General features: G+C 40.9%; 2 protein-coding genes across 5 annotated transcripts; both read right to left on the bottom strand.

Annotated features, from left to right (window-relative positions):
• Positions 1-7: 7 nt before the first annotated feature.
• Positions 8-6,844, bottom strand: LOC309511832 (inactive serine/threonine-protein kinase 19-like). 3 transcript variants are annotated; one of them, XM_082187158.1, is made up of 6 exons: positions 6,157-6,844; positions 4,123-4,271; positions 1,818-2,053; positions 499-596; positions 328-416; positions 8-196 (listed from the first exon to the last, which is right to left on the bottom strand). In XM_082187158.1, the coding sequence occupies exons 1-6, from the start codon at positions 6,245-6,247 to the stop codon at positions 101-103; spliced, it is 759 nt and encodes a 252-aa protein (XP_082043284.1). In that variant the 5' UTR covers positions 6,248-6,844; the 3' UTR covers positions 8-100. The 3 variants fall into 3 exon arrangements, with proteins under 3 accessions (XP_082043284.1, XP_082043282.1, XP_082043283.1); XM_082187156.1 differs by having other exon boundaries at positions 269-416; positions 6,157-6,815; XM_082187157.1 differs by having other exon boundaries at positions 269-416; positions 4,123-4,268; positions 6,157-6,471.
• A 264-nt stretch (positions 6,845-7,108) lies between these two features.
• Positions 7,109-15,787, bottom strand: LOC309510671 (uncharacterized protein). 2 transcript variants are annotated; one of them, XM_082185543.1, is made up of 11 exons: positions 15,358-15,787; positions 14,883-15,000; positions 13,655-13,886; positions 13,011-13,287; positions 12,758-12,935; positions 12,573-12,649; positions 11,329-11,509; positions 10,995-11,243; positions 10,742-10,913; positions 7,630-7,766; positions 7,109-7,530 (listed from the first exon to the last, which is right to left on the bottom strand). In XM_082185543.1, the coding sequence occupies exons 1-11, from the start codon at positions 15,631-15,633 to the stop codon at positions 7,388-7,390; spliced, it is 2,040 nt and encodes a 679-aa protein (XP_082041669.1). In that variant the 5' UTR covers positions 15,634-15,787; the 3' UTR covers positions 7,109-7,387. The 2 variants fall into 2 exon arrangements, with proteins under 2 accessions (XP_082041669.1, XP_082041670.1); XM_082185544.1 differs by having other exon boundaries at positions 13,011-13,284.
• Between the last annotated feature and the right edge of the window lie 201 nt (positions 15,788-15,988).

The following is a 15,988-nucleotide window of genomic DNA, read 5'->3' as shown; positions in this document are numbered from 1 at the left end:
TTGACAATTGCGGTTTGGCAAACTTTTATTAAATATATTGTGCACCATTCATTCTGCTGTTTGTAACCAAAATAATATGGCAATAAATACATTATACAGTTTATTCAATTCTGTACAATCCAAGGCAAGTGGGTGAAGCTGTTAGTTGATGTTTCCGTCCACGTATCGTAATAACGTCCCTGATGTTGTCTGTACGCTACAAACACACAAAACAATAATCAGTCATCAGATTACAACTCATATCTATTGTTTCATACAGCGGTCTTACCATTCTACTAACTCTGCTCCAACTATATCATGAATGTGATACTTCATCTGGAATTTAACCTGTGAAGTTGTGCGGCGTCCCTCAAGTTCAGTCTTCAGGATTTCACCGTATCTGGATTTCTTCACCATGCCCAGAACAGTTTTCCGCCCTGTTGTAAAATCGGATATAATCCAGTAGTACTTGTTAAAAGTGCTGATCGTGAGTCTTGTGGTAAACACACACACACCTACCCTTAATGAAGTACTTAATGAATTTGCCAGAGTTAGGGATTGAAAGCCACCAGCTGCCAGCGTCCCGCACCGTGAGGACGCCCGACTTCACCAGCTGCCTGCGAGACAGAAACCATCTTTAGATGAAGTGCCTGAGACAATGAACGACACTTGTGTGCTTTTGTTAACTAGCTTGAAAATAAGAAACTATAGCTGCGTTTCCACTGTTGGGCCTTGAGATCTCTTTCGCGATTCCAAGCTCAAAACTCACGTTTCCACTGTCACTTCCGGGGCTTGATCAGGCCTCGTCAGGGCTCCTCTGGGCCAACGGCCAGGGGTTTTTGGCCCGTCGAATACCTTAGTCCAAAGCGGGCCAACTCGGGCTTGAGTTTACCTGAGTCTGGAGACGGCAGTGCCGGATGATTCCATATACCAGCTAACATCAGCTTTAAAGACTTTCAAAATCACTTTAGCTCAAAACTCACTTTCATGTTTGAATACCTTCTGTTTGTGATCCGATGTGGATTCTTGATCACCGCAGAAATATTAGACAAAAGACTATGTGCAATAACCATTACCATAGTAAACATGGTAAATATGACCACGTGAAGAAATCAGACAAATCATATAGGCTATCACAATCATGCATTTATTTTATCTATCGTCTCTTTATACAGGACTGTCTGATATCCATATTTAGCTCCACATATGTCGTAAAATAACTTTATTGGGAGAGAGAGCTAAAGCTCCTCAGGTCGTATTTTTGGTGGCATATTTGTAGAAATGATCATTCTTTCTAAATGTGATATAAATACACTGTCCTGTGACTAAATAAACAGACACGACTGAATAAGTAGCTACGCGTGTCCTCTTTATTGTGTGACAAAGGTAAACCACTTTATTTCAGAGTGACTAATGTGCAGTCTTGACACAAATTAATTCATTATGATCAATGTATCACTTTTTATTGTAAACCTGTGCTTGGGTTTTTAAATCTTTAAGTAAACCAAATGCCAACAAACGTTAGCTTTTATCATGATTGATTTGCGATCTCGTTAGTTTCCAGTGATTTCTTTCTGATTAGTGTTCTGATAAAACTTCCATTTGTTGGTGAAATGTAAGGGTTTGTGTGTCGTTGTTCCAGAGAGGCGTGTTACGAATGGGTTTTAGTAAAGCGCTGAGGAGCTTCAGGCCCGACTGTGGAGACGCAGTGTGTTTTGGGCCTGGTGCTCCAGGTCTGAGGCTATTGGCCCCGCCCGGCCCGTTTAAAGCCCCGGCTCGCACTGGCCCTGCAGTGGAAACACGGCTAATGAACAACATACCAACATTTGTGTCCTTACGTGATCTCAGAGTCCGTGAAGTGGAACTCCTTCAGCATCTTCTCTTTGTTGAAGCTCAGATCGGAGCAGCCGGGAATTAGTTTATCCAGGAATTTCTCCACAGTTTCCAGCGTTTCTCTTCCTGCTTCCCCCTGCTGGACTTTGGCTCTGTAGTCTTCAGCGAACACCAGAGCGAAAGCCTCCGAGTCGAAGCCCAGCTGGAACATCAACAGCTCGCCGCTCGCCCTCAACTCATTCTGAGCAGGAAAAGGAGAAACACAGCTTATTAGTCTGGCCAGCCAGCAGTTAGCCAAGGGGTAATCAGGCTTACTTTTCAGATTCAAATTAGACCAATCTACCTGTTTGAGTGACTTACTTAAACCTCATCCTTCCCTCGGGTCCTTTTGACCCGAAACAAACTCTTAAAAATTGTTCATTAAAGGGGTCCAAGACTTTTGTTGCACTTAAACCATGAATACACACAAAAAACAAAACAAACAAAAAAACGAATGGATTTGTGGTTGAAATGTAAAAAAGTAACAAATCCTTCCCTCACAGGTCAATTTGACCCCCTTAGGAATGAATGGGACGCGAGGAATGCTTCAGTACATAGAAAAACCTAAAAATGCTAAAACTTTATTAAAAGATTGTTGTTGTTTTTTCACAAGAGGTCGGCAAAGACACCAGATATTTTAAAGGTCCCATGACATGAAATTTTCACTTTCTTAGGTTTTTTAACATTAATATGAGTTCCCCTAGCCTGTATATGGTCCCCAAGTTTCTAAAAATTTCAATCGGTGTAAATCGAGCTTTTGCTATCTTTCTCTGCCTTTGAGTAAATGGAGGCTCATACGCGCTGATCTTGAATCTCCTCCTTATGACGTCATAAGGAGGAAATGTTACCTCCCCTGTCTCTGCTTTGCCCGCCCAGAGAATATTTTCCGCCCATGAGAAAATGCGCTAGGAAGTAGGAACGCGCGCGCGCGATTTTAGTTTGTCCATGAGAGATATCATGGCTTTTGAGCGAGCGAAGCATAACAATTGCTCAATAATTGGATGTACAAATGAACACCGAAGGGTCAATACAGAGCTGGGCTTGCTGAACGTCTGAAACTAAAGTCTGGATCACTCTCTTTGGCTCAGCTACACACCTCGGACAAGTAAGTCAACTAATGATATATAAGTGTGTTGCTTTACTGTTTATGGTTACCTAGATTTTACACGTAGAATGTGGCTGTAACATTAGCTATGCAGTTTATGTGTGTGAATACACACTCTGTAACGCGAGTGTTGTACACGTCTTTGTTATTTGGATAACCGTTTTCCTGTTGGTTATATGGTGCGCGCGATATCCGCTTTTCAAGATCGCAGAGCTTGATGTAATTGTAATAAGATAAATACAGACGTTACAGATCTCTCATGAAAAGGCAACAGTAGGTTCGCGTTAGCTACATGATGATAACTGTAAACCATCCAAATAAAATACCGTATCCAGACATAATATTTTAAACTGACCATTCGGAAACGTCCTGCTGGAGCCGCTGAGTTGCAACTTCTTCATCCATTGCTTCTCCATCTGGATCAGATTCTGTGTCAAACTGAAATGCTTGAAAGACTGCGTGTCTTCGTGCCATTGCAATATATCCAACGTAAACATGCACGCCACGGTACCGTTGCGGAAGATGGTCAAGGCCACACCCACCCTCCACCTTGCGCCGCCTTTCTCCTCCTCATTAGTATTTAAAGCTACAGACACCGAAACGGCCTGTCTGAAGGAAGCTCATTCTGGGACTGGCTTGTAGTGGCTATAATTCTGCACCGAGGCTGAATTTTTGGAAAGAGATTTCAGATACAGTACTAGGGACCACTAAGGCCTATATTAAAGCCTACAAAAAGTAGCATGTCATGGGACCTTTAAGCTTAATTAAAAGGGTTATGCATGAAGTTGTGTTATTTTAAATTTAAGTTGAAAGAATGTGATGAATGTGCTTAAATTACTGTATTTCTACTATCAAATCTAGTCATTTAAAGGTAAAAAAATATATATATCTTCCAAAAATATTGCATTAAAAAATAGAAAACATCTATCAAAATGAAATAAAATAAGCTGTCTGGACAAAAAAAAAAAAAAAAAAAACATAATTTGAGGCTTCGGGTCATTTTGATCCGCGAGAGAAAGATGAGTTACAAAGTGCGAGGGAAGGATGAAGGTTGACCAGTTTAAAAAAAAAAAAGTGCTATTGGCCACATAATTTATGATGGATTAAATAATCTAGCACAGCGTCTACTGTGCGAAGATGAATACTTTAGCACGAGCGGATCTCACCAGCTGCTTGTCCACGGAGGTTCTGTCGCTGTGTAAACTGTACAGCTGGTGTTTCAGGACCACTGGAGGGAGACTGTCGTTGAAGAGTTTGCGTGGAAACAGTGTCATGAGGTTCTGCAAGCTTGAGCGGATATCAGCTGCTCCTTCTGCTGAACAAACACCTTTATTTCATTACTTACATCAGATTCACATATTTGTGTTCATTTAACTCAGAAATAGGTTGTATAAAATGGACCCCTGGTTTCACAGACAAAGGATTAAGAAAGTCCCAGACTAAAATTAGCAGTTTTAACTGAAAGCACGTTTATAAAAGCTACTTAAATGTCCTAATTGAACTAAAGCCTAATCCTGGCTTAATCTAAACCCTGTCTGTGAAACCGGAGTGGAATGTAGTATTTCAAGCCTGTAATAGCATGTGTATCATACAGAGATGGCAAAAGTACTCACTTCTCGTACTCAAGTAGAAGTACAGATACTTGTGTTAAAAAATACTCTGGTAAAAGTAGATTGAACTACTGATTTAACTTAACTCAAGTAAAAGTAACAAAGTACAGGCTTGGAAATTTACTTAAAGTATAAAAGTAAAAGTAGCCTTGCGAATGATAACCATTTTTTTTTTTATGCAAAGCTACCTGGACCACACAAATGTTACTAGAGTGCAAGCTGAGAAACTTAAGTGGATATGGAAAAAAGGTTCTTTATATGCCACTACCTACATTTTAAATGGATGTCTGCCAATAGGCCTAAAACATCACATAGCCTATATGATTATTGTGACAGAGACTGGGACTCCAGGTTAATACGATTCTGACTGAGTAACGTTAGCAAGATATGAATTCAATCGTGCTTTGTCGGACAAAATGGCGGATTATGATTGGTAAGATCGCCTGTCAATCAAACTCCTTTCGAAGGGTTGATGACGCAAAAATAATAACGACTCCACTGAAATTATTTGAAACTAAAGTAACGAGCCAATTTTTTAAAATGTAAGGAGTAGAAAGTACCGATATTCATGTTAAAATGTAAGGAGTAAAAGTAAAAAGTCGGCTCAAAAATAAATAGTAAAGTAAAGTAAAAATATCTGAAAAATCTACTTGAGTACAGTAACGAAGTATTTGTACTTCGTTACTTCCCATCTCTGGTATCATACCATATTATTATAAATATAAAGAAATTTACAACGGCTTCGAACGCGGCTAAACCAATCAGAATCAAGGACTGGAACTATCCGTTTTATACATTTATAAAACGGATAGTTCCGGTCCCTGATTCTGATTGGGTGAGCCGCGTTCGAAGCCGTTGTAAATTACTCAACTAACACACAGCTGTGACCGCATTACATTAGTGTTACTGCGCAACTGCCGTTTGTGATTCTTTGTTGCTGCATGTGTTGCTTAGCAACCTCTTTGGAACTACATTGCTTGGCGGAGGAATAAATGTGTTATAACGTTATATAATTTTGTTGCTGGTGTTTATTTTATGAATAAAATAAATATTAAAATGAATATTTTTATGGAGTAACCGTTTTATAAAAGCAATAAGCCCATTGAAGCCGTGTTTTACAGTGGATTTAGAACAGCTAAGGGGGTTTTACTCCGCTCCGCGTCGTGCCTAACAACGCCCCTTAGCTGTTCTACATCCACTTTGCTTTAATTTACATGCTTTAAGATGCTGGCAAAGCCATTAAAATATTTACTTTTCAGATAGTCATATGCGTTCATACATTATATTTAAATGTAACTTAAAGTAGGGCGGGGCTTGATTTTTGATTGGATGGTTGTGGTTTGCTATTGGTGGATCTCATGTGAGTGACAGGTTTGCCGCGTCACACTCACATTTTCACAAAAACAGTTGGAGAAACATTGGCCGAGTGATGGTGTACATAATCAGTGAAACTGATTGCATATATTCATATTTATATCTGGAGCCTAACAGAAGTAATATATTAAGGAGGACAGACGTTTTTATAATTTTATAATGTCTGTTTAATGTTAAGTGTTTTTGATCTGCGTGAGGGTAAATGACAGATCTTACCATGACTGTCTCCGGGAACAGTGTCAGCTGCGGGTCTGCGTCTCTTCGTCAAACAGAAAGTGTCTGCGATCAGCGCTCGCTTTCTGCTCATTTCTCACTCTTTACAGAGATCATTTATCTGTTTTCACTCATATAGCGGCTGTTTACTCACTGAGAAGAGCGCTTAACCGTCTATACATGACATATACAAACACGGGTTTGTTCTCAAGAATATCTTCTAAGAAACTCTACTGTTGTAACTCGAGCTCGCATGTTTGTTCCACAGTTCATCTAACACACACACATCAGCTGACTGAGACTCTTCTTCGTTGGTTTTAGGATGAATGAGCGCGTCTGCTGCCCTCTGGCGGACTGTTTTAAAACAACACGCTCACGCACAGATCTGATTGTTCCAATAGTAGAATATCCTAATATATATTGAGAAGAAACCTGTGTTTCGAGCATAGGCTGTAAATCTCTCTCTCCAGCGACTGCGAGTTTGATTGCGCACTCCTTTCTTTTAATTTCCCGGAAGTGATGTAGTCGATGATGCATGGTTTACGTCATGATTGCTTTTTAATAATAAAACCCAGTGAAAAACGATATCTTTCAAATAGTATACCCAGAAAAAGGTGAATTGTTTAACCCTTTCTTTCGAATTATGTTTCAATACTCTTATTATTGAGTTCTTAAATTATGATTTTGAACATGTTGTTCCATTGGCTGGTGGACGCTTTGTGTTGCATCACGGGAAATTGTTCGCCACAAAACTTTAATGGAAACACACGGCAACATGAATGTTCATCTAGATGCCGTTGACTCGTGTGGAGTGACGTGTCCCTCACCGTCACTGAGACTCACCGAGTTACTTTTACTTCCCTGATTGCTCAAGAATTGATATGAATATTATAATAATAATATATCTTAAAGTGATGGGATGTTCGGATCAGTTTACTAACGTTTTTTATCGATCTCATTCTTCAAAATGAACGTTTATTTTTTAGAGTCGTGACAATCTTTATTCTGTATCAACACAATCATCCAGTGTTTAACTCTGAAATGTAAAATAAAAAATAGTAAAAACAAAGTGTGCTTTTCAACCCAGCAGGCAATGCAGACACTTGGTCAACAGGACTTTTGTGAGCTGGTGCTGGGGTTTCCTTGGAAGAAGTGTCCGTGTCGGGAGTTTCCGGATGCGTTCAGGGCAGTACGTCGGGTTCAGACCCCCCCTCGACTGAACCGTGACATATGCTCAGTAACAGCCTCCTCCAGGGAAGGCCTGTCGAGCTGAGCACAGGTCCTGGGGCACTGGAACCCGCTGGACGGCATCCACATAAGGAAGGGGGTCATGGATGATCTCCTCGAACACCAGTCGCATCAGGTCTAAGACATAGCCTGTTGTGTGTGAATCGATAACAGTTACATTTAGTGCCTATACAACTGCACATTTTGATTTGTTGTTTGTAATAAAATATATATTTATTTTAAACTTACAAATTGTTGGCTCTGTCTTCACTTGTTTGACCCTTTTTGCCTTTGGGAACACGAGTCTGTTCATCCTTTTCCCCATGGCTGTCTTCCGTTGTGGGCGCTCAACATTCTCATTGAAGTGCATGGCTGCAAGGTACAACCTAAACCAGACAAAAGACATTTTGTTACGCAATAGCGAAAGTCACGTTTGTATACACACACTCCTGTTTACTCACAGCAAAAGTATTTGCTAAAGCTGTAATGCTGTGTCAAAGCGGTCCTCTAACCAGAGTATTTACAAGTGCCTTTCAGTTAGAGCAGCCTAAGTCCTTGTGTCCAACAAAGCGGTTTTTTTACGCGGCTGGCTGTTTTTTACAGGTCGCCAAGAGTTGAAGAATGTTCAACTCTGGGTAAAACGCAGCGCTCATCACTAGCCGCGTTTCCATTACCCTTCAAATTGCGCAAATTGAAATTGCGAATTGAAAATAGAAACACGTCAATTTCGCCAAAACTCCCATTTATCGCAAAAAGTTTTCCCGCTCGCATGAGGTGGTTTTTCAGGCAATTCGTAAAATAAATATTTAGCAAAACTGCAATGGAAACAGTTTTTGCGCATTTACAGGTCAGCTGACGTTGATGACGCGGTGTGTTTGGACAGAATACGAGACAGATTTCTTAAGAATTCATATAAGACAAAAGAATGACAGGATTAATGGATTCTAAACCTCAAATAAATGCCACCACAATCAAGACCTCGAAGCAGAAATGAGGGAGAAACACCCAGAAACTCCTCATATGTGCCGCTCACAATAATTCATTACATTTATATAGCGCTTTACATAGAAGGGGGGAATCTCCTCAACCACCACCAATGTGCAGCATCCACTTGGATGATGCGACGGCAGCCATATTGCGCCAGAACGCTCACCACACACCAGCTTACTGGTGGAGAGGAGACAGTGATGAAGCCAATCAGTATATGGGGATGATTAGGAGGCCATGATGGACAGAGGCCACTGGGCAAATTTGGCCAGGACAAGTATAATAAGGCCACACAAGTATAATAAGGGTCGTTCCTTACCATTAATGCTTTGAAAACACACACACATCTCCTTGGATTAATAATAATGGCGAGTGCAGTGGCTGGGATATAGTACATAATCCTACCAACGTCCGTTACCATGATTTTCCGGGTCCGGTGACATGCCCCCACGGAAGAAAATGTTGAAAAATAACCCCTGAAATGATGACTTCTGGTGAATATTGTGGAAACTAATTGATACATTTAGATAAATATATTTCATACATTATAGCATATTATAATACAACTTATATAACTTATTAGGCCTATATATTTATAGAATAGCAAAGTAGGCCTAATCAATATACAATCAATATACAAGACTGAACCACATAGATGTGAAATATAAAGGCTATCATGATCATTCTGCCAACAATGAACCATGGATTTGTTTAGTTTATAATACGTTTTATTTTTAACTTAAACAAATACAACATATAACATTCAAAACTCACCGGCTTAGACTGCATTTGAAGAAAAATAAACACAACAGTATTCATTGTCCCTCACGCATTCCAGCCACGGGTAGTCATTTTCCCATTCAATTCTATATTTTTGTGCTCTTTTCTTTCTCGCCGGCTGCTCGGAGGCGCTCGGAGGTAGTCATTTTTACATTTCCCGCTGTTGTCACTTGTCGTCATCGTTGCTACGATACGTGACTCACAATGACTGAAACGACCAATTAAAAGGGCATTCTCTGATGATGTTTCAAGATGTTAAAAACGCTACGCTGATCATAGACAAACAGAGGGAGAAATTAGTATCTACCGCACCGTCTGTTTTTTTTTTTTTTTCTTATCATAGCCAACAAATGTCTTCGTTCATAGTCTGACTTATTAGAAGCTATGTGTCTGTCATGGATTTGCACTGAACTGATTCTCAAAAATACGGAACAAAGTGCGTTACGTATCAGTTCAATACGGAACAAGACTTTTATGTGTCAAATACGGGACGATTCCGTATTATACGGAACGGTTGGCAACCCTATCCATATCATAACAAGCAAAGCGAACTCAACTGAAAAAATGAATGTGCTCGTGCGCTGCCAAAACGCTCTCAAGCGCCCTTACCTAGGTGTTTTCAGCTTTGGTGGACACACGGCCTAAAACTGAAATGATTTTCATTTTGATGGCCGGCAATTAGGCCTAATGTCTTTCACACCAAATGCGAATAGCGCGTCAAATTCGCATCTACCGCGTCTAGTTGGACGCTTGAACATTTTGAATCCATTTGTGCGTCCAGGCGAAATCCGCTTGTCTGTTTGCAAGATGGCTGATCATGGTTGATCGAGCATTCATCGAGAGAGTTACCGCATCGGAGCGAGGATCACCCTTCAGGACACCAACTACAGGCTCTCTATCCCAGCTGCAGAGTGCCTGTCCATCTGTCTTCGGTTAGAAAATTTATATGAAACTTTAAATACAGTATATTAAATATTCAAAAACGATCAATGTTTTTCAAACTGTGGTACGGGTACCACTGTTGGTGCTCTTTCTAGTGAAATTCACTAGTATATACTCACTTTCTAGTGATACTCAGTTACTTGTTATTGAATATTATATTATGCTATATTGCTATACTCCGGGCGGGAGTTTATCCCGTCACTTCACCACGTGACAGCAGTAAGCAGGCTCCTGATTGGTTAACGCGGCGCGAACAGACGGCAAATTTCAGATTTTTCAACTCGGGCGTCAGACGCGGATTCGCGTCAAACGCGTGAATGCACAAAAAGCACCAAATAAAATAATTTGTGCGTATCGCGCCAGACGCTCAGTTCGCGCGAACTGGATGGGCGAATGAGGCGAATTCACGTCCACCGCGCCGCACTAAACGCCTCATTCGCGCCGCAGGACCTCCAGACGCACGTAAATGCGTCTTTACATTGACTTAACATTGAAATCACTCGCGCCAGATGCTCTATTCGCGTTTGGTGTGAACGCAGCATTACTCATGTCTCACAAAACCAATTTCTGCAGATCATTTGTCCCCCCATTCACATTTGCCTTTATAAAGACTTGTTTAATGCATGGTGGGGTTCTTCTGAACTGTGCATACCTGCATAGCATTCCAATGAAGGAGAAAACAGCATTTTTTGGAGCAAACCTCTGGATGACACCGTGGAATGACTCCACAGTTGATGTTTGGGAATGATGGCTAAGCTTTGCAACATCAGTAAGGAACCGCTTGTTGGTTAGGACCTTGTCAAGTCTGTTCAGAGCAGAAGAACCTACGAGAAAGTACATTTCAACTGTTATTTAAAAACATGAATATTGATGAACATGTGTAATCATTGCTTTAGAATACAGACCTGGTTGAAACCACTTTCTACGGTCCTTTGAGGCCTTTGGTTGATGTACACACTTGGGGAAAGCTGGGTCAGAGTGACTGTGGACATCTTGAATGTGGTTCGACACGGACTTCCATTTCGCTACCTTTTCTGCTCCGGAGACGGAGCTCGTGGCACACCAGTACAGGTGGTTGATGATGCTTTTATGCCACTTTCTCACCAAAGCACAGTCCTTGTCTTTGCCGATTCGTTCAAGCTTCTTTGACAACCCTAATGAAACGAGTTTACATGCCAAACATGTATATACAAGATATACAAATTGTTGAGTGAATATATAAATAAAAGGTCACATTACCTTTTGCTACATGCCAAACATGGTAGTAGTGGGTGATTTTACGATCTCTCAGGAACTTTTTGATCTGACGGTGACGATCTGTGATAATACAGTCCAACTTCACACCACTTCCAAGTAGGAGGTCCAAGCTTCTCATAAGACCCTCCTTCTCCATGCATGAGCTTCCCCCCACCTCGTTGCTCTGTGTAGAAACACACACAAGAGGTATCCATGAACTTTCTTCCATTCTGTACCATAACTGAGGATTGTGTACACACACTAGGGTGACCAAACGTCCTCTTTTGCCTGGACATGTCCACTTTTTACTGCTCTCCGTGGCGTGCGGGGTTTTTTTTTTTTATAAATTCATGAAAATGTCAGTTTTTTTTACTGTTTTTCATGGGACCATTAAGTGTGTGTGTGTGTGTGTGTGTGTGTGTGTGTGTGTGTTCATCTCAGCCTCATTGGTATGTCACTGCTCGTCAATGTCAGAATATTTGAAATGACCAATCAAATCAAAGTAGGCGGACTTTACATTCACAGAATTTTAGCAGCATGACTCGACGCTTCAGTTTATGGTCAAGTGCGAGATAAAATTTAAGTAATGTTTTCGTTTCGGTCGGGATTAGTGTCAAATAAAGGTGCTAGCGACCTAGAAGCCCACATAAGGAAAGTAAAGGCTACAAGAGAACATCAGGAGGGTTGAAATAGTTTTTTACTGAAATAGTGTAGTAGATTTGAAAAAAAATTTTTTTTTACCTATTGCCATGAAAAGAAATAGTGTCACGTAAAAGGCGTTATAAAAGCTAAACTATTATAATTTTTTTATTATTCTATTGTTGCGGGCCAAACGTTGAATGGGAAGGATGTATTACTTTATGTATTAAAGTACAATAACTTAGTTGCTAGGTTGTGAACGCATTTGTCAAGTATTTTTCTATGCATTCACCCCCCAACCACACCCCCACCCTTAGCCACGCCTCCTCAAACCACACCCCACCCATTAACCACACCAAAACCACGCCCCCAGCCATTAACCACACCCCCAAAACCCCATCCCCACCCATTAACCATGCCCACCGTCCTCTTTTCTGAAAACTAAAATATGGTCACCCTAACACACACACACTTTTCTGACCATTTCGACCACATATGCATTGATAAGACGGATAAATCTACTGACAGGGTTTCCAAGGACACTATTGTCAGTACTACTTGTGTATACGCATGTGATGTATTGCGTTAGTCCTAATGATTTCAAATACCTGCACAAGCTGTATATCTACGATTTCATTGGCCTGCACATCCATCATTGTGTAGCTCCCATACTTCGCAGAATATCCTACAAAGTTAAATGATTTTACAATAAATATTCTCACTGTAGGGCAACACATCACATGCAATTGTTGGTATAATGCAAACACATTCAAACGGAAAGAAAACTGAGTACCTGGTGAGTCTACCCGCATATCACCCCCGAGAATGACGTTTTTCGCCTTGCTCAGCATTAGAAGCTTCTTTGATTGCCATTCAGTCCAGCTGTGGATTACAGCCGGCTCCAGAAACGTCCTGGCATGTCTTCTGAAGGCATCATGAGTATGTGTTCTCAGCCGCATTGCCTCAAACATCTATAAAATAATTAAAAGTACATAATTTGTAAAGGTTAGACAAACACATAATGCAGGGGACAATGATCACGGTACCTTTTTCATCTTCGGAAATGAAGCTCCACAAAAGTAGATGGCAGCAGACAACTGAAGCGTGCCCGCAGGGATGCTGCCAATCACAGGCTGACTCTTCCACTGTCTGAAGAACTGGCAGTGAGGGCACAGCTGGTCAATGGCTAAGAATGACCCTCTTCTGCGTGGTCGTACATCACAGACCCTTGCGCACACAGGGCAGGTCTTGAACAGGATGAGGAGGCATTGCTCAAAAACAATGTATTTGGCATCGCCATAAGATGACACTGGTGGTTCACTACTAGAGATTATGAAGAAACAACAACATTGTCCATCTCAGTCAAAAATCCACAATGCACAATCTGATAACAGTCACAATTTACAGGATATCGAGCAAATGTTCGTTTATTTCAATAATTCAAATTAAAAGGTGAAACTAATATATTTAGTATGTATAACTATATACATATGCATGATTATACATTTCAGAGGGCCATTTCTGTATTTAAAAGCCTTTTTTTTTGATTGATTTCATGTAATATTCTAATTTTCATTAACTGTAAGCCATAATCATCAAAATTATAACTTTTGCACGATATTCAAATTTTTCGAGTTTCACCTGTGTGTAAACAACACTGCTGCATTGTGAGAGTTGTAACTTTGCTTACAAAAGCAGAGATGATTCTGTCTCCGTTGTAACTGACTGTGTTGAATCTTGAGGATCAGTGCCTACATTGGAAACATCCTCCCACACCTCCTCCTCCTCCTCTTCCTCTAATTCAAGGCGTGGTCTCTTTGCTGGCCTCGAAACCTTCAAAGGAGTTGAAGATAATGGTACATAGTCTGAAGGAGCATCTGTTCCTACTGCCACACTTTGGCATAGTACTGTCGTCTGTATGCCTACAGAGGGGGGAAGGGAAGGGTGGGGAAGAGACAATTATGGCGCTTTTCCACTGCGTGGCACGGTTCGGCACGGTTCGGCACGGCAGAGTTCGGCTCGCTTCGCTTTTCCACTGCGTGGTACGACTCGGCTCGGCTCGGTTCGCTTTTGCTCGGTTTGCTTTTCCACTGCAGTTAGCACTGCTTCAAAGTGGGCAGGATTATAGACTGATTGTTGTAGTTGCGGCAACCAACTATAACCAATGTCTGCACTTCGTCCACTGACCACGATTCAGCCATTTTTTTTCTTTTTTTTCTTCTTCAAGCAAGTAGTTTTAAAACAGGTGCTACAGCGGTGGCTCTTCGCTATTTAAATCTAGCGGGTTTGGTTTCTCTTGTCGAAAATACAATGACGCTGGTAGAGATGATTCTGTCTGACCAATCAGTGATCTGCAGTTTTCTCACGTCCCAGTTTAGTATCGGTACGGTACGCTTGGAACCTCAAGGTGGTACCATTCAAAGCGAACCGTACCATACCATACAGTGGAAAAGCATTAGAGTGGGGTGTCTGATGGACTGCTCAGTGCCTAAATACAATATACTGCAGTGATACAATAGCATTGAAAAGGCATCTTCAACACAAAATGTACTACTCAGACATATTTTTGGTATAAACCCATTCCTATCTTTTGACCAAATAATTTGCACCAGCCTCTCCCGCTAAAAGGCAATTCATTTGATTGAGACTAGACCAATCAATGATATGACAAACTGCAATCAGAGATTACACTTGATGAGAGACTATGATTAGTTAGCTAATTTGTTGTGAATGACTCACGGAATTGCTATATGTATCCAGTCATCATAGTAAACATGCATGGAAACACTCCCTTGCTAACACAGACACACACACACACACACACACACACACACACACACACACACACACACACACACACAATCAAACAAACAAACACCTCTTGTATCTCTAAACATAATAATGATTAGAAATGACACCTTTGCTTCGTAGATGAGGTCTCAGTGTTGTTGCAGACAGCTGTGTTCCTCGCGATGCCAGTCTGGGAGGATCTGTTTGACAACAAGCGTCTTTCGTGCGTTGTGATGTAACGTTACTCTGAAATAAAAACGTGCGAATAAATCCAGTGCATCTAAACTACTAATGAATAAATATTTCAATTAAACATTTACATTTATTCATTTAGCAGACGCTTTTATCCAAAAGCGACTTACAAATGAGAACAATAGAAGCAGTTAAACTGTACAGTAGGACAACAATATGCAAGTGCTATGACCCTTCTCAGTTTAATCTCAAGTTTTTTTTTTATAGAACAGAATAGAATGGAATGGAATGGAATAGAATAGAATAGAATAGAATAGAATAGAATAGAATAAAATAAAATAGAAAGTGTTCCAAACCGTCACACTAACTGTACCTGCTAGAACTATAGCATTATTAATAACTATTGCTTACAGTTTGCGGTAGTGATGTCAACATGGTCGGAACAGCCCCTCTCTTCAGAAGTAGCCGCGCAGAAAAGCCTTCTTGAAACTGTCCAAGGTTGTCGAAACAGTCTGGGGTGAAGTGGTTCGAGCATACTGACAATTTCATGTTGAAGCTCACAGGGATCTTGTTGTATAAAAACATCAACCATGCCCGTTGAATGTTTGGTTCCTTGGGAAGACAATGAAAAGTGCCAACAGCATTCCCTGTACAGCCGGGAACACTGCAGTAACGACCGTGACTCATCTGGAAGATCCTTTAAAAACGTCCAAACTTTCTTATTATTGTAATTCCAGAAGCAGTAAACATAGCGCGCCGGCTAAACCTGGATACTATTGGACCGCACGACCACCACCATTGATAGAACTTCCTGGACCCAGAAAGTGGGCGGTGTGTATGCAAATGAAGGGGCGTGACAAAGGTACAGACCAGATCCAAATAAGGAAATCCCCCAAGTGTGACGTCACATCTGAGATGATGAGAGATCCGACCCAGAGACGTTGAAAAACATAATATTTAACGGCTCTGATCCACCTTTTACAGCTGCAGTAAAAAGTTTTGAGATTTTCATATTCATTCTGAGATGCTGTGTATGGCCATT

The sequence above is a fragment of the Leuciscus leuciscus genome (genome assembly GCF_965113295.1).
Source record: "Leuciscus leuciscus genome assembly, chromosome: 1".
NCBI lineage: Eukaryota > Metazoa > Chordata > Actinopteri > Cypriniformes > Leuciscidae > Leuciscus > Leuciscus leuciscus.
Note: the sequence above shows the minus strand (reverse complement) of the source record. Positions and strands in the feature narration are given on the sequence as shown.